Below are 18289 nucleotides of genomic sequence, written 5' to 3' on the forward strand. Positions count from 1 at the left end.
AAAGGTTTTTTTTTTTTGAATAAAAGTATTTTTGGAAGTTTGGGATTTTCGAGGAAAATTGAGCCCTAACGTATTGGGTTCTGATTTTCTTTGTCAATCTTAAATGACCGAGAACATTTTTATTCAAAATGCATAAAAATTATTTTTGGGAACTTAACTTGTTGTGCCCTAACGTATTGGGTGTGGCATGTTACTTTCTCGAAATGAAGATTTTCGTATAAAATAAAAGTGATATTCAAGTTTGGGGAATTATGAGGAATTGTACCCTAACGTATTGGGACTCGATTTCCGTATATGACTTGAACAATTGGATATCCTTTTGCAAATTTCATCATTCAAGCTTATTTTAAAATCTTTTTTAACTTTCGACACAAAAGACATCAACTAATCAATTTGGTACCGATTTTGGGCGTTACGAGGGTGCTAACCCTTCCTCGTGCATAACTGACTCCCGAACCTGTTTTCAAAATTCGCAGACCAGAATAATTTTTAAGGTGGACCGGTCACACCTTAATAAAGGATCGGTGGCGACTCCAGTTTTTATTTTTTAAAGTCGACAACTAAATTTTTTATTTTCAAAAAGACGGTTTCGACAGTAATTGTAATATATATGTGTAAATTCTCACAAAATTTAAAACATGTCGAAACAAAAAGAATAGCATGAACACAACTGAATAGATGAATGCATCAAAATTTATATGAAATAGATTATTAGCATGTAACAAAAATATATAAATTTATGATGCTTTGAGCACACAAAATTACAAAAACAACATGAACAGATCATGTCACAAAATTTTATCCCAGTTGAATTACTACAAAAATATACACGTCACAGCACAAAAACAACACAAATCCAAAAATTCTCTAATTGTATTATGTTGGTATTAAAAATAATATTATGAAAGAAAAATCAAGACAAAAACAACTTAGGAAACTAATTATATTATGGTGTAGATAGAATTGACTGTTTAAAGTGCGCAAGGCAGGTTAAAGTTTTGGGGTCTGATCAAGTTAGGCTTAAAATATACTTAAAAACTTAATAAGACTATAGCATTTTAATTATTTTTATAAAATTTTATAATATATATTATTTAATCTTGTAAGAATTAATATAAAATAAAAAATTTATGGGATATTTTAAGGCAGGACGAGATCATGTAATTTTTCTTTTCTCAGAAGAGGTTACAGGTGAAGGGTAAAAATCAAGTCAGGTTGAACAACAATACCTGCCCCATTGGGGATGGCAACATAATCGATAATATACAACAAAGAAAATGGTTGTTAGCATTAAGCAATTAGCAATGATTATCCTTTTCAAGGACCCTTACTACTCTGTATCTTACAGCAAAATCCTGGTAGCTTATAAAAAATAGCTCACAAGTTTTTCCACAGTAAGACATATTTTTCCTCAAAAGATTATGAAACAAAATTTAGACCACATCAAGAATTGACCCTCAAAAAGTATGTATATGCATAATGGCCTCAGCTTTCTTTGCCAGACTAAACTATAATTAATACATTCTTTTTATACAAAGGAGAGCACATTAAGCTTGAGAAACTATGAGGGTATCCTTCCAGGAACTAATTACTTAAACCTCATGACTAAATGATGATATTTGGAAACAACCAAAAAACCAAATATAAAACATCCCTATTGACTTTGGGTATTCAAAATAAATCATGTTGAACTGCATCATATCCCTAACCTCTTTATACCACATTCTGAACAGAACTTGGATGTTTCCCTCAGGTAAGGTGCCCCACATTCATCGCAGTATTTCGCTGGATTTGTAGGCTGAAAGGTAAGCATTTCACGTGAGGTCAGTATATATAATGATTTTTTTTATCGACAAATGCATAAACATTCCTTTATTATGCTTTTGCAATGACATTAAAGCATGTAAATTATAAAACACAAACAACAAAGTGCAAGCATGCAAACTAAAGATTGGAAAAAGGCCAATAGAGTCCCTCACCATAACATGCAAGCGTGCACCAACGTGACCTCCTGTTAAGGGTTGTAAGCAAGCTATGTGTTGAGACATGGTTGGTGACTGGTGAGCATGACTAATTTCAGGTAAGTGGGGTGGTGGCCCACATTGATGATTCTGGGGAAAATGAGCTCCATGTTGGTTTGGGTGAACTGGTTGATGATGGTTCTGGTGAATAGGATGAAATTGAGGCTGATGTGACATTGTTGGTATATGATGCTTGGAAGGAGTCTGCTGCTGAGTCTGCAATAATTGAAACAGTATAGCCAAAAAACAATATCAAATACAACTTGTGGCACTATATACAGTTTAAAATAGCTGACCCAAGTCATTTGGAATGTTTTCATAGGAGGTAAGACATTTGGAATTTACTTGCAACGCACTTAACACTTCTCTTCAAATGTTAGAGTCCACGGAAAATATCCAGAATTCATAATCCAAACAAATTCTTCATTAAACTGTTCTTTAAATGTCTAATAAGTTCAGCTTACTACAAACAATTTTTAACTTGATCTTCGAATAAGTTCAAAGTTTTTCCCTTTAAAACTTCTAGGATTTGTAAGAGGCTCCAATCATGAAAATTCTACTGCTGAAGAATATATGAAATTGAACATAAGAGGAGAAAGGACCTGTCTGGGCCTGTTATCCTTCTCGTCCAAATTTTATATGGAATAACCTCCTTGGTTTAGCTAAGCAAGTAGAATAGAAAGAGCTTATCCATTTTCAGAAACAAGAAAAGGAAAGTAAGTGTATATATAATTTCTTATCTATTTACTTCTAAACTCCAAGATTTCTATTTTTAGAAACACAAACAAACACATTCTCTTCTCCATGCTAAATTTAATGCAGTTATATGGAAACTCCTGTCCAAACAACTCTTATCAGCAAAGAGCTTACTTCATTGACGGTGTGAAACCCTTGTGCATTAGACAAAGGAGAACTGTCACTGCCAGAGAATGCCTGCAAAAATATAAATGATTACAACATCATATATTTCATGGGCAAACAAATGGAAATTTTACTTACAATGAGTGAGACAGAGAGAATCCTTAACATTACCTTTAAATCCTTAAACAGATAAATGCACCTTTATAGTATGTATTAAGTGATTTTATGTCATATTTCCATAGCTTGGACCTAACTCATAAATTCTAAAGAGTTTTAAGGAATATTGGAAATTAGGTTTCCAGAAATATCCAGTGGACCTTATTGTTCAAAGATTAAGAATCAAGTTGGAAAAGAAGGTACAAAGCTTACAGGCAAAGCAGGGATGTTAGATACTGTGTTTGATGTGACACGCCTATACTTGTGCCTTGGAGAATAAAACTTGTAGTCTTGAGCAGAGATAGCAACCTCATTCCGACCTGTTAGCCGTTTAAACCTTGAGCAAATAAAGACATAGTCAAAGGGAGTCCGCACATTGGAAAAAAGTCACTCAAAATCCTCAAAGTCCAAATGTCCAACTTGTCAGCAGTTAAGGAAGTCTCTAATGCATGGAAAAAAAAGTTATCTATGCACTAACTCATATTATGAGAATCCAGCTAGTAAATGGAAACTTAGATACAACCAAGTGAGTCATGTCATGAGAATCCAGCTAACTTTTGAATTTTGATTAGCGAAAAGTAATAAGTTGATTCTTATGCAACCCATCGAAGGAGCATATGCCGATCTCCTTAGGGAGGATCAATTAGTCAAATAAATAAGAAATAGCAGACACATGCACTGACAAACTAGTAAAATAAATGGAGTGATGCTGATAAAGACCAAGACAGAAATCAGATGCAAAGAAAACAAATCCATAGGAAGAACTTACCACTCAGCATCCTCAACAGGCACATTATTTGGTCTCTCGACAATATCCAAACCATTGACAACTACAAAACGAACTCTCTTTTCTTCTTGTATAACTAGTTCTGGAAACCTTGTCCTTGTTTCATGAGAAGTTGCAAGTTCTCTTCTTTTATACATATAAGAACCTAATATAAATTAAAGGGCCAGATTACTTTTTCAAGAAATGCAACAAGATATTATCCTCATAATATGGCGCAAAAGAATATGCTACCTTTTTTAGGGAATTTTTTAGCCAACCTTCTGTACAATCCGCCAGCAGCTTCAAGCGCTACCCCAATGGTCTTATCACGAATGCCATTCAAGGAAGCAATCCTCAAGTTTACTTCATTAACTAAAGTTTCATACAAATTGGCAACATACATTAAGGGCAAAGCGAACCTAGGATCGCCTTCATATTGTATATCTCCTATCTTTCTCTTATTCAGTTTCTCTTGTCCTGACTGAGCATTATATTCCACAGGTGACTCGTTATCAACCACTTCAATCACATGGTCTTTAATAAAGTTATCCACTATGATTTGCAAAAATCTGGCCCTTGCTGATTCAATAGGTGAAACATCTGTGATTTAAAAAAAGTCCAATTTTGGAAAAAAAAAAATAGTCAATCTCTATTCACAGAATTTAAAACCAATTTCAAAGTTTAAAACAATTTGCTTTTTATTTTTAATACTAACTTTTTTCTCAGGAAAAAAAAGAGCAAAACTAGCATACGGATTCGAAAAGCCAAAAATACTCTTAAAAGAATTACAATATGAAAACTTATTTTCAAGAGAAAATTCAGAGAATTGTTTTTATAAAGAACAAAATAATTATGTTAAAATTAGTACTGCATTTTAGTCGATTGCATTCTATTTAAAGCAAATTTTTCCGGAAGCAGAAAAAAATAAATTAAAAGTGGAACAGTATCAAGAAGTACCTAGATAAATAAAAGCAGCAACTGAAGCCTAAAGAATTAAATCAAAATTTGTCTATACCTTCAATTGTCAAAATACTGAAAGCTCCTCTGGAAGAATCACCATTGTCTAAGCTAGACCGATCTTCTTCCTCCGCTCCAACGCCATGAATTGGCAAAGAATTTCTATAAGATTCATGCAAACACTCCTGTACCAAAATTTAAAAAAAGATCATTAAATTTTTTTAAGAAAAAAGGGAAAAAAGAAGAAGAAGAAGAAGAAGAAGAAGAAATGATAGTATACAGACAACAGTAGTGGAATCGGGATGGTCGTGATCGTGGTGATCCAAAGCATCAGTGGCATCAACGGCGTCGATTTCAGAAGGTCGAGAATCAACTGTGTTGAGGTCGTGAAGAGAGGTGGGGATGAAGGAATTACTGTAGTGCTGGACTGGAAGTCTACTCCCCATCCTTTTATTTTTAATTCAACACTTTCTTCTTTCGCCTCGTTGTTTTAGGCTGCCAAAAGCAAAGAAAGAGAAACACTATTAGAGAAAAAGCCATGATGGTATCAACTAGCAAGCTTTAGGGTTTTCATCTTTTCTCTGGTTGGAGTGCGGGGAAAGGAGAGGAGGAAGGGCCAAAGTTTTTTTTTTAACGGCTATTTACACAAGAAAAAGGGAAGAACAAAAAAATCCAAGCCTGAAACCATACCTCAAACCCAAACCTCGCTCTTTTCTCTCCACACCTCTTCCCAAACCACTAGGGTTTGACTCTTTTTTTCTTTTTCTTTTTTATTATCCCCTTTTCATAAGCTACTTTGTTTATTTTGCTCTCGTCGCCGTTGTTATCCTTATTATCTTATTTACCATCAAATTTTTAAAAAATTATTTTTTTTAAAAGCATGGTTTTTATCGATACTCTATGATGCATATAAGGAAATAATTGGGTTGATATAACTAATTAATTAATTAAAAAATTATTAAAATTATTTTCTGCTATAAAAATATATATAATTATTTTGAAAGTATTTATACCATTTTGTAATTTGATAAACTTAAAAAAATAAATATACATAATAAAAATGTAAATAATAAAATTGAATCCAAATTATTATGACTTTTACTAACATAATCTTACTGTTTCAATCCAAGTCATATTTAGGGTGTATATCAATTTGCTTATAAAATTGTTATGTTAATATTTTCATTCAAATAATAGGTATGCCATAATATAGTATATATAAATGTTATTGGAGGTAATTTATATTTTAGTGCCGAGAGTCCCGAGTTGTTCAAGGTTGAGATTAGAATAGCATTTTTTTGGGGTAAAAGTTGTAACAGTTCGATTTTTAGTGGTGTCGAAAATGATAGTTTCAAATTTTCATTTTCGATGTTCGAGTCTGTAAATATTTTTATTTAATATTTGTGATGTTAGGATAAAAGTTAATTAAAATTTAGCCCCTTGATTTTGATAAATGAATAATTAATTAAGCTATAAGGGCTAAATCGTAAAAGTTGAAAAAGTCCAATTGTTAATGATTTTAAATTGCTAAAGGACCAAATGAGCATTTGGACCTTTTATTTATATTAGATAGTGGAAAGTGATAGAAGAATGCACTATATAATGTTAATGGCTTGATTAGTTAAGTTAATTATGTTTAATTAATTAAAATAAGGTTAATTAATCATTAATCTAACTATAAAAGATAAATTAAAAGGATAAAATTATATCTTTATTTTCATCTTCTTTCTTGGCAGAATCTTGGAGGAGAAAACCCAAAGAGACGTTTCATATTCGGCTACAAAATTGGATAGATTGGAAATTGGATAAAATAAAAATAATTAGGAAAAAATAAAATTATTGAATAGTCTTTAAAGTTTCAACTTAATTGTTAATTTTTTTCAAGTAAGTTTATATGGTATGTTTGTATTTAAATTGTTATATATTTGAATTATAAATTTGTGTATGTTTGATGGTAATTTGAATTGTTTGCAACTTGATACAAAAGGTAAGATATGGACTAAATCATAAAGAAATGATAAATTTACTAATAAATTGAATATGGTGAATTGCAATTTGAGATATCAAATGAATTGATAGTTTATTATGATTGATCGAATCATATTGATATGGATTTGATTGATTTTCTAGATAGATGGTTAAATTGAATAAAATTGAAAATAGTATAACTTGGTGAAATTGTGAAATTGCCTTGGAATTGAGATGATTCATATTATACTATGTATGAAATGATATCTTGATTGATGAATTGATAATATTAAGATCAATAGAATGAGAATCAAACTTATAATGAAATTAGATTATTGGTTACCCTATTAACAGTTCCTGGCAGAGTTAGATATAGTTGGCATGTCATAGGATAGTTTCAGTACAGATGACTTCGACTACGTGTCAATGAGTACTTGGCACAAATTTTACTTCGATTATATCGATGAAAACTGGGTGCAAACTATTTACTTCAAAATTGTCTGATGAGGCACTGGGTGCCAAATTGGGTGTTGATTGGATCCGTGTATCTGTTTGATTCCAAGTCAAGTTAATAGGGTTTTAAAATGTAAAAATTGATATTGGTATTTGAAATCAATTTCAATAGTGTATGAAAGATTGTGCAAATTGGATATACAAGTCCAAAGAATTGATATGAAAATGTAACGGATCAATCGGTTCAATTCAGAAAATGATATGAATCTTGTATGGAATTAACTAAATGTTGATTGATCATGTGAATGGAATTGTAATGATTATTATAAGTGAATTGGAATGTTATATAATTCTATATGATATGGTTATATATTGAACTCACCTTGTTGATATGTGGTTGTCATGTTTAGGCAAACTTGTCAAGTTAGTAGCTTATCGTATTAAATGGTAAATTGAGGTAAGTTGTTGTTTAATGCCTATGAACTTACTAAGCATTCGACATGCTTACCCTGTTGTTTCCCCTTTTCTTGTAGATTACCAACTTGCAGAACGTGTTAAGTGGATCGTCGAGAAGCTTACACTATCCCATTATTGATTTAGTAATCTTTCAAACATTTTAAAGTCTGGTTATGTGGCATTTACAGAAGAGTTTATATATGTGTTAGCTTGGGAATGATAGTTTGGTTTGAACCTTGGTTAATGCTTGTTTTTGGGAAAGCTAATGTTCATATATATATATATATATGTTTGTATGTTATGGTAAGGTGTTAAGTTAAATATATGGATTTTGAATGATAAATTTGAGTGTGAAATGGTATGGTAAAAATTATTATTTGAATGACTAAAAGGCATGATTTTATAAGTTAAGTTTGAATAGGTTGAATTGGTAGGTTTTGATGTCAATTTGAGGTATATTCAAAAGGATGGTTGGAATTGGTTAAATGTTATGTTTTGGCATGAATTTGGTACATTTTTGTGAAGGAAAATTTTGTGCAAAATGCACCAAATGGTGAGTTGAAAGGTGGACATGAAATAATTACCAAATGGCCTAATTTGTACCAAAAACAGAGTCAACATCGCGACGTCGGGCGATGGTCGTCGTGACGAGCTTTGGATTTCAAGCCACGACGTGACGAGGAACCTCATCGCCACAACGAGGCAAGTCAGTATGTCACATCGCGATGAGGAACCCCCTTACGTCGTGGTGTTGATCCAAAATTTTGATTTTTTTACAAATTGATCCTTATTTAATTCTGAGCTAACTATAAAGCATAGGTAGGCTAGTATAAGACTCGGGAAAGGTTGTATATCATGTTTATGGTTTGGAAATGTTATGTTTGTATACATTAAGCTGTGAATTAAAAGTTAAATGTTTGTAGTTGCTCCGGCAATGAATGTAGCATCATGCAGCCCAGATCTGACGATCGGGTCAAGTGAGGGGTGTTACAGACTTCTTGTTCTTTGGTGATGATAGAAAAGGATTATGTAAAGGGCTTAGAGCTTGACGTTGGTCCTATATAATGAGTACCCTGTTGGGGACAAAAGTAAGGTCATGGAAAGCCTTAGTATGATGTAGCCATATATATATGAGGTTATGCATGGTTTGTTGGGGACACCAAGTAATATCGCACACAAATATTACTTTAATATTGAACACCAAAATCGAATTGGGAACACCAATACCAAATCGAAACTACCTAAACATGGCAAATTAACCTTACAAATTACTATTAAATATTAAATTGTGATAGAAAAAACTAACAAATGCAAATAAAAAATAAATGGGAGAACACACCAAATTTATGAGGTTCAGCACATTGCTTACATCCTTGAGCCCTAACAACGGACAATAACTTCACTATCACCAAAATGTTTACAAACTAATGAAAACCTTATTTAAAAGATTTCATAAAATATACTTAATAGTATATTCTTAAGTGGGAGATAAACTAATGGTTGAGGATGATACTCAATTGAAGGCCTAAGGCCTTAATTTATAATGGGTGAGAGGTGACATAATTATGCTCATCTCCATGTGGGATTAAAGAAGTCAAAATTAACAAATCTCCATCTTTGTTGACTTTATCAATCCCACTTAACATCCTCAATCTTCCACTCCTTATATTTGATGAAGTCATCTTTAGTAATGCCTCCAAATACGCTCTCGAGTGCCATATACCTGAAGGTGTTTAAACTTGTAGGATATTAATCAAGTTCAAATAGTGATTGAACTTGATTGTTGTTACCACCTTGGTCATCATATCTGTAAGATTTTCAACTATTGCAATCTTCGGAACTAGAACTTTTCCTTCTTCAAAGATTTTTCGCACAGAGTGATACCTCACATCGATGTGCTTAGTTCTTGAATGGTAAACTTAGTTTTTCACAAAATGAATAGTACTTTGACTATCACAGTAAAGGATAATGAGACTTCGAACAATTTTCAAGTCTTTCCAAAACCCATTAAGCCAAATAACCTCTTTAATAACTTCTGAAATTGTCATATACTCTACCTCTGTAGCTGGAAAAACTATTGTAGGTTGTAAGGTAAACTTCTAACTTACTAAGGCTTTAGCAAGATTAAATAAATACCCAATAGTAGATCAAGGTTTATCCAAATCACCAGCATAATTAAAATTAACATATCCAAGTAAACACTGACCAAATATTTTATCTTGCTAAAAGATTAAACCAACATTATAATTTTCAAAAGATACCATAGAATTCATTTCACAACTTTCCAATTTCCTTTACTAGGATTTGGCATATACTTGCTCACAATTCAAAATGTTTGTGAAATGTCCAGTCGAGTACACACCATCGCATATATTAGGCTCCCAACTACATTAGCGTACGAAAATTTTGCCATATATTCTCATTCTTCATCGCTCTTAGGAGATAATTGAGCACTAAGTTTCAAATGAGAAGCAAATGGGGTACTTACTGTTGGATCTAATGCCCTAAGTGTAGTATTTTCGTCTATGTACACTTGTATTTTTTTTGAACAATTTGGTTAATGAAATTATTCATGAATTACATTAATACCCTTTATATATTGTCTTCATGTGGTTTTTTCATGTTAAGCAAAATAGAATCAAATGTTAGCTCACTGGTTGTCTAGTGTAAGTAAAAGTCTAAGTTCAAATAGATAAGGAGTCGAAAGCTGGTTCGTCGGGTATACAACTTCTACAATATTTAGTGTCATTCACAACAGCGAATCCATAGACCTAGGTATGGGTAAATGATACTCTCACATTGGATTTACATGGTAGATGAAAAGTAAATGTGGCCACGGGTTGTTTGTCTTTGTGATGAATAATTTGATTACTATTTTATACTAATTGACTTTTCATGAAAGAAGATGTAATGGTTAGCATGAGATAAAATAGGATCATATTGGCAGAACATATATTATCCCAAAGAGATTAAAAATATCCTATAAGGGTAACACACTTATGATAAGGTCATTAGATTGATCGAATTGCTTTTGTAATGGTATGTCAATATGGAGAGCACATTCACGATACTATAGTGGAAAGACTTCATGACTAAATGAGTTTATAATTATAGACGAAAAGTTAAAACTTAATTATAAATCATTTGAGCCCTAATCACATATGTCTAATTGATCCCTCCGCTAACTCTTTGAAATCATAATGAATTGCGTGTTGAATCAAATGAATAGAAATGGATGGAAATGGTAAAGTTAGAGAAAAGAGAAACATTTAGAAATGAAAGTGGTTTTCTCTAAATAGAAATGGCCTGAAAATTTAATTTATGATTTTTGAATTATTATTTAATTGATTAAACAATTAAAGTTCGAAAATGGAAATAAATTAATTGATCAAGTGAATCCGTTGAATGTAGAAATATTAAATATATTTTCTTATAAATTCTTTTATTGTAAAGTCGTCATGATTTGAAGGAATCAGAATTGAGTTTAGAAAAATATTTAATTGGGAAATTAATTTAAGATGTTTATTTTGGGAAATAAAAAAAACAAGTATCAAGTTGGATTCAATTATAAAGTATTGAGTTAAGAGATTAGGAAGTACTTATAATTGGACTCGTTAAGGGAGAGACCCAAAAACCCCTCATGTTAATGCTAGGGATGACAAACCCTAGTACAATTAACTAGGGTTGCCCCCTAATCCTAGTTAGACTAGGAGTTTGTTTTTCTATTAAAATAAACTTCTACAATTCAATAAGGGTTTCACCTCTTCTCCCTACAAATAGTTGGGTAGGGCTAAATACACAACTTTGAGAAAATAGTGAGAATTTATTTTCTAAGTATAAATTCTATTTTTAGGAATAAAAATTCTACTGGTTTCTATTAAAAAGAGATTCACTTTCCCACTGAAAGTAAAGTAAATAATTTCTAGTTGTGTTTGATTTGAATTCGTTTGAGCCCACATTCGAAGCAATTCGTGGTATGATAACAGCGGAGAAGGCCATTCAGTTGAAAGCCGAGAACAACAAGGATTCGTCTAGCCGAAAACATAAGTGCAATTTTGGTAAAAGGTTTATTGCTATAAGTATCACAAACCAACTCGGTTTTCAAAATTTTAATTTTTTGTTGTGCTGGAAAATTGTTTTTGGACTGAATTTTTTCCAAAACTTACATGTTTTGTATTTTCATTTAGACCAAAAATATTGTAATACCTTCTTTAGATATTGTTTCTAAGTTAAACAAAGCTTGGCTCTTTTTCTAACTCCATGCCCAAAATTTTATTAGTCTCACTTAGATCCTTCATCTCAAACTCTTGATTCATCTGAGCCTTCAATCCATCTATTTCTCTTTGATTTTTTGAAGAGATCAACAAATCATCAACATATAATAGAAGATAAATGAAATATCCAATTCGTATCTTTTGCAAATACATACAATGGTCATATTTACTCCTAATATACTTTTGCCTTCTTATAAAGCTATTCAATTGCATGTACCACTGTCACGAGGATTGCTTCAACCCATAGAATGGTTTGTTTAGCTTAAAATATCAATTTTCTCCACCAACAACCTTATATCATTTTGGTTGAGTTATGCACATTTCCTCTTCTAAATCATCATGCAAAAAAGCCATCTTCACATCAAGTTAAGCTAGCTCTTGTTGGGATCTAGCACCCTTAGTGTAGTATTTTTATACAAGTATACTTGTATTTTTTGAACAAATTGATTTAATAAAATTATCCATTAATTACATTAGTACCCTTTGTAAATTGTCCTCAATTTTTTCACACGCAAAACAAAATGGAAGCAAATATTGGATTACTGGTTATCTAAAATTTAACTATTACTAAGTAGTATTATGTAGTTGGATCGTAATACGAAAAGAAAACTTGTATTAGTAAATGAGCCTAAATATGCCTTTAATCTAATAAAAAAATGAGCAAACCGATTGAAAGACAATTATGTTGTCTATTAAGTCCAACTGGGGAGATGTTTTGCCTTGAGCAACGAAATGAATGACTCCTAGAAGATATAGGGATACATGTGACTGACTTGATTGATATTACATCATATAGGACCCAAGTAGAACAGATCTTAGATTTATTTTATAGATTTATTTACTTATGACGTTCATAGTGTGGCACACCTTAATTCTGAATAGATGATGGACTATGTATGCACGTGAATTGTATACTTTGATGTAAGTAAAAGTCTAAGTTTAAATAGATAACGAACTAAAAGTTAGTGCTTGATTATACGAATTCTACAGTATGTAGTAGTTGGAAAAAATTCGGTTGAAAACGGTTTTCCTGCACAGCGAAATATTAAAATTTTGAAAACTAACTCGGTTTGTGATATTTATAGCAATAAACCTTAACCAAAGTCATACTTGTGTTTTTGGCTTAGCGAACGTTTGTTGTTTCCTGCTTTTAACCAAACGATCTTCTCCACTGTTCTTGTACCATGAACCACTTCAAGTGTGGGCTCGAACTAATTGAATCGAAACACAGAACTAGAAAAAGTTTTCTCTCTTTTATTTGGGGTGGAAATTAAAATTCTATATTCTTTAATAGAAATCGATAGAATTGTTATTCTGGAAATATATATTTAATATTTGAGAATAAATTCTCTTGATTTTTCGACAGAGTAATAATTTCTCAAAGTTGTGTGTTATGCCTTACCGGTGTCATCTATTTATAAGAGGAGAAGGTAGAACCCTTTTTGAGTTGTAGTGGTTTATTTCAAATAGAAAAACAACTTCCTACTTAGAGTAGGAGTGGGGTGTAAGGCACACCCTAATATTCCTACTTGGGTTGCCCTCTCTTTATATTATATAAGGGGTTTTGGGTCTCTCTCACATCGGGTCCAATTACGAGTACTTCCTGAACCTTTTGACCTAGTACTTTGTAATGTGATCCAACCCGATTTGACTTTTCTATTTCCGAAAATAAACTTTAATATTCTATATTAAATAATTTTGTCATCCTTATTTTACCCCTGATAAAATTTTGAGAAAATATGTTTAATATTTCACAACTCAACATGTTCACTGTGATTGAATAATTTATTTTCATTTCTGGGCTTCAAAACAGCTCAAAAACATAAATTTATTCTTCCGATCATTTTTAAGTAATTTATATAGAATTGCAATTGAATCATTCCCATTTGCATTTCTAATTTGGAAACTTAAATTCATTTCCAAATTGTTCCATTTTTTTCCATTTTAGAAAAACCATAATCATTATTGAATGTTTCTCATTTCTCTTTTCCTATTCATTCTATAACATCCTGCTCGGTGAAGTCCTAATATTCGATTATTGTTTGTCGATGTGTGGTATTTAGAGTAAATTCTAAGTGGGTAAGGTGTTAGATTTGACTAAGTATATAAATTCTATGAATGCACCTAGGTGAAGTTTGTGTTTGGTGAGCTCGCTAGTTTGGCAAACTCTTCTGTGGAGTATGCGCCACCCCAACTATTAGACGATTATGTCAAGTCTTTAGTTTGAATTAATTATTTATTATTTATTATTTATTATTTATTATGATATTATTATTCTAGTTGAACAATTTAGTTAGACATATGAGAATTGGTTAGAAGAAAACTAAGTTACTGTAGTCGATAAGACTCACATTTATGATGAGAGAGAAAGTGCTTAGTCACATGAATCGAGGGAGCTTAGTGGGATAATATGACTTGTCCACTAAACCTAGCTTCTGTGTTTATCTGTATTAAGTTAGTATTGGCTTCTTGAGCAAGTTTTATGTTTTCTCTGGCACCCATATTTTCTTCTCAAATTTTCTCTACACATTTGCTCTCAGAAAATCTACGACTAAAGGCTTGCTTGAAGTTTGGGTTCTCTATACTCAACCAACTCTTTCGTTGTTTTAAAACTTGGTAAATATCGATGAACTTTAGGTTATATTCACAGTTATTTACGTGACCTTAGAGTTGCATACTTTAGGGTTAGTTTAGAGTGTAAGGAAGGAAACTTCCCGATTTTGGGTTTTCTGCAAATGTTTCCTACAAGCTTGTTTAGTTTTCTGGTATAGTGATATGATAAGTTTAACTATCTATGTTATAGCTCAAGACACTCCTGAAGGTTCTCAGGATAAGGAAAAGGTCCTATTGTTTAAATTTGTTGCATTTTCTGGTGAGTTTCTTCATACTTCCATCTGTGTGTGCAATGCCTTTATTCTAATTCCGTTAAAGCCATAACAACTTTACCATAATAGAATCTATGAAGAAATATATTTAGTTTCCTTATTCAATAGATTCATAGTGACTAATTAATTTAACTTCATCGTCAAACTTCAATTATTCAATTTTAATTAATTAAATAATAATTTGAATAAATTTAAATTAATTCTCAAGTTATTTCTATACTTAGCGAGAAAACGCATTCACTACAAACAGTGATACATGCTATCTATTTCTCTTCATTGTTTCCATTCATTTCTATCCGTTTGGTTCTACATGCATTTCATTTTTGGTTTCAACAAGCTAGCGGAGGGATTAGTTGGAAATATGTAATTAGGGTTTAAATAATTTATAATTAAGTTTTGGTTTTTCACCTATTAATTATAAACTTATTTAATCACGAAGTTATTCCACTAAAGTATTGTGACTCAGCTCTATCTTATTATATACCATTATGAAAGCTACTTAATAAGTGCTCATCTAATGACCTTTCCATAATTGTGTTACCCTCATAGGATATCCTTGATCTCTTTTGGGATAATTTTGTTCTCCCAATATGATCCTATTTTATCTCACGATAATCATTACATCTTCCCTCATGAAAAGGCAATCACTATAAAATAATAATCAAGTCATTTATCACAAAGACAAATGACCTATAACCACGTTTATGGTTCATATATCATGTAATATTGATGAGAAGATACCATTTACCCTTCAGTTAAGCTATGAACTCCATTATTGTGGAATGATGCTACATATTGTATAAGTTGTATACCCAACGTACCAACTTTTGGCTACTTATCTATTTGAACTCAGGCTTTCACTTACATTAAAATATACGAGTCACACATACATAGTCCATCATCCACTCAAGATTAAGGTATGTCATATTATGAATGCCACAAGTCAATAAAATTCAAGACTTAACATTTTTTTCCATACTTAACATCACAATGTAACTTAACACCTCTTATTTAACAACCATTTTCCTTTTTTTCCCATACTTCCTATATACTTAACTTCCTTTACTTTCTATATCCTTTCTATATTTTTGCTACCATCTTCCTTTTTTGGCGGGTACAATACTAAGGCTACCATATTTTATTCTTCAGAACCATTTCCCCCTTTCTTTAGCATACTATACTTAGCATCTCTTTACTTTCTATATCCTTTCTTAAATCTTACCTTATTATCAAACTTAATATCTTTTTCCATACTTACTAATATTACCATTTTCTTTGGGCATGGTAGACTACACCCAATACTTAACTCAGAATTCGCCCATATCTTCCTTACTTTAGTGCACTATCTATACATACTTTCAATAAATAGCTTTGCCTCACCACGTACTCTGGCACACACTAGTCTACTCCCTTGTAACTATTCGGGGTTTGCCTAAAAGTGTTGTCTTTAAATGATTGTTACGAGAGTCATTCTTTAGGTTACGCCACGAAGGTGTTCCTTTCCAAAGATAACCACAGAGGCTTTCCTTTCAGAGTCTCGCCACAAAGGTGTCCTTTGACAGAGATTGCCACAAAGACTTCCTTTTAACAAAGATCGCCACACAAGTTTCCTTTTAACAAAGATCGCCACACAAGTTTCCTTTTAATAGAGATCACCATAAAGGCTTCCTTTTAATAGAGATAGCCAAAAAGGCTTCTTTTTAACAGAGATAGCCACAAATGCACTTCTTTAGGTTGCGCCATAAAGGCGTCTCCTTACAAAGTACCACAAAGGTATACCTTATCATAGATTTGCTAAAAGGGCATTTCTTTAACATAAACAGCCACAAAGGCTCACTTTTACGAAAATTGGTGTTTTTGACAATAGTGATTTGCCTAAACTCACCATCGTGAGGTTTACCCCTCACTGTTTGATACTCACCCAACTGTCCTTTAAATATTTTCTATATGATGCCATAGCCCAGTCATGGTCTTACACTATATGGCCTTTAGAGATTCATTGACTTTTTTATTCAAAGATTCGTGTTTTTCGTCTTTATGAACCCTTTTAGACGACTTTAGAGCCAAACACAGACACTTCATACAGACTCATTCACATTTGACTTACTCATGACAAAATCTTTCACAATAGACTTGTTCATATTCATATTCTATATGAATTATTAATGCAAGTTCATCATACATACATTTCTCATAGAATCATCACATTATGCATTCTTAGCTTATTTTTACAGAAGGTTCTAACATGCATAATACATTTGCAAGAGTCAGCTTAGAGACTCACTTTATAACCTCAAAAGAAACTTAAACTTCAGATTTAGCCCTTTTTTCTTGAAATCAACCGCTTGAGCTCCAGATCCTTTAATTAGCAAGATGATATGGCTTCCTCACCTCAAAAAATAGAGACTTTGTTAAAATCTATTTGGGTAACATTTATCATCACTTTAAACCCCAAACGTAACATTAAGCCTTATTTTTTCAAGTATACTTACAGATCCATGTTCTCTTAACAAGCAAAACCTTAGAGCCTACCTTAATGGGAGGAAAATCACTAGTAGAAATAAGGGTTTTAGACTCATTTGTTGGGAGGTAGCTTTCATCTACTCAGGGCCATCATCCTTAAGAATGAAGATAACCCCCTTAACTTAACTTGGGTGTCATTTTAACTTAACACTAGTCTTCACAGAAAATTGGTGAACGTCACGACAAGATTGAATGGCTTACCAAAATCTGTCACATCTAAGAAACTTACTTGATACTCATTTACCTTTAACTCTTCTGGTTCACATTTGGTTAGTTCCTAACTAGCTTTCCTTACAAATCAACTGGTATAGGACCACATTGGTCACTGTAGGTATTATGCCTTCTAGCATGGCCCTATACCTCATAACCATCCTTTTTGTAACCATCACTTTCGTTTCACTTATCATTCTAACCTGACTAGGAATCCTTGTCTACTTATTTCCATCTCAGAGTCCGCCCATTCTATACGCCAAAAATGCATTTGGGCAACTACTATACTTAGTTAAATATTCATCCCTATGATTCTTTAATTTTCCTATTATAGAGGGTCGTATAAACAGAACATTCTTGGTTCACCTACTCTATACGCCAAGATGGGCTTTTTTGGGTGAACACTTTTTCGCCTTTTGTTTTTCTATATAACTATACGCCTAATTCAAAGACTTATACACTCCTACCATTATTCTTTGAATTATCTTACTTAACTTAGCCATAAGTTTCATTCCTCCAAAATATGCCAAACTAAGGCGTCATAGACGTGCTCAGAAAGTAACTTATACTTAATCCAATTTCACAAAAATCACAACCTTTATACAACCATTTTAACCATTTCAAACATTAGATCAAATATCCCTAGGAACATGCCATTGACATAATGAAAAAGGCTATACAAACTTAGGTTGAGTCAATTGTTGCTATTTGGATACTAACTTCAGTTTCTCGGGGCTTTGAGAATACTTGTACCTACGC

The 18289-nt window shown here is 32.2% G+C and overlaps 1 protein-coding gene across 2 annotated transcripts; it reads right to left on the reverse strand.

The window, feature by feature from the left end:
- Nucleotides 1-1384: 1384 nt before the first annotated feature.
- Nucleotides 1385-5575, reverse strand: LOC105785585 (uncharacterized protein At2g02148). Of its 2 annotated transcripts, XM_012611695.2 has the most exons (9): nt 5452-5575; nt 5046-5256; nt 4820-4946; nt 4057-4404; nt 3808-3970; nt 3252-3375; nt 2892-2954; nt 1980-2237; nt 1385-1798 (listed from the first exon to the last, which is right to left on the reverse strand). In XM_012611695.2, exons 2-9 carry the CDS (start codon nt 5205-5207, stop codon nt 1697-1699), a joined length of 1347 nt encoding a protein of 448 aa, XP_012467149.1. In that variant the 5' UTR covers nt 5208-5256; nt 5452-5575; the 3' UTR covers nt 1385-1696. The 2 variants fall into 2 exon arrangements, with proteins under 2 accessions (XP_012467149.1, XP_012467150.1); XM_012611696.2 differs by lacking the exon at nt 5452-5575 and having other exon boundaries at nt 5042-5409.
- Nucleotides 5576-18289: the final 12714 nt, after the last annotated feature.

This window comes from Gossypium raimondii, chromosome 1 (genome assembly GCF_025698545.1).
Source record: "Gossypium raimondii isolate GPD5lz chromosome 1, ASM2569854v1, whole genome shotgun sequence".
Taxonomy (NCBI): Eukaryota; Viridiplantae; Streptophyta; class Magnoliopsida; order Malvales; family Malvaceae; genus Gossypium; species Gossypium raimondii.

Bases quoted from the DNA above. Each gene is read 5' to 3' on its own strand.
- LOC105785585 (XM_012611695.2), bottom strand. From the start codon at position 5,207: ATGGGGAGTAGACTTCCAGTCCAGCACTACAGTAATTCCTTCATCCCC. The intron at 3,971-4,056 runs GTAGCATATTCT...AATTTATATTAG, and splicing joins TAAAAAATTCCCTAAAAAAG to GTTCTTATATGTATAAAAGA. The intron at 1,799-1,979 runs GTGAGGGACTCT...CTTACCTTTCAG, and splicing joins GTGCACGCTTGCATGTTATG to CCTACAAATCCAGCGAAATA.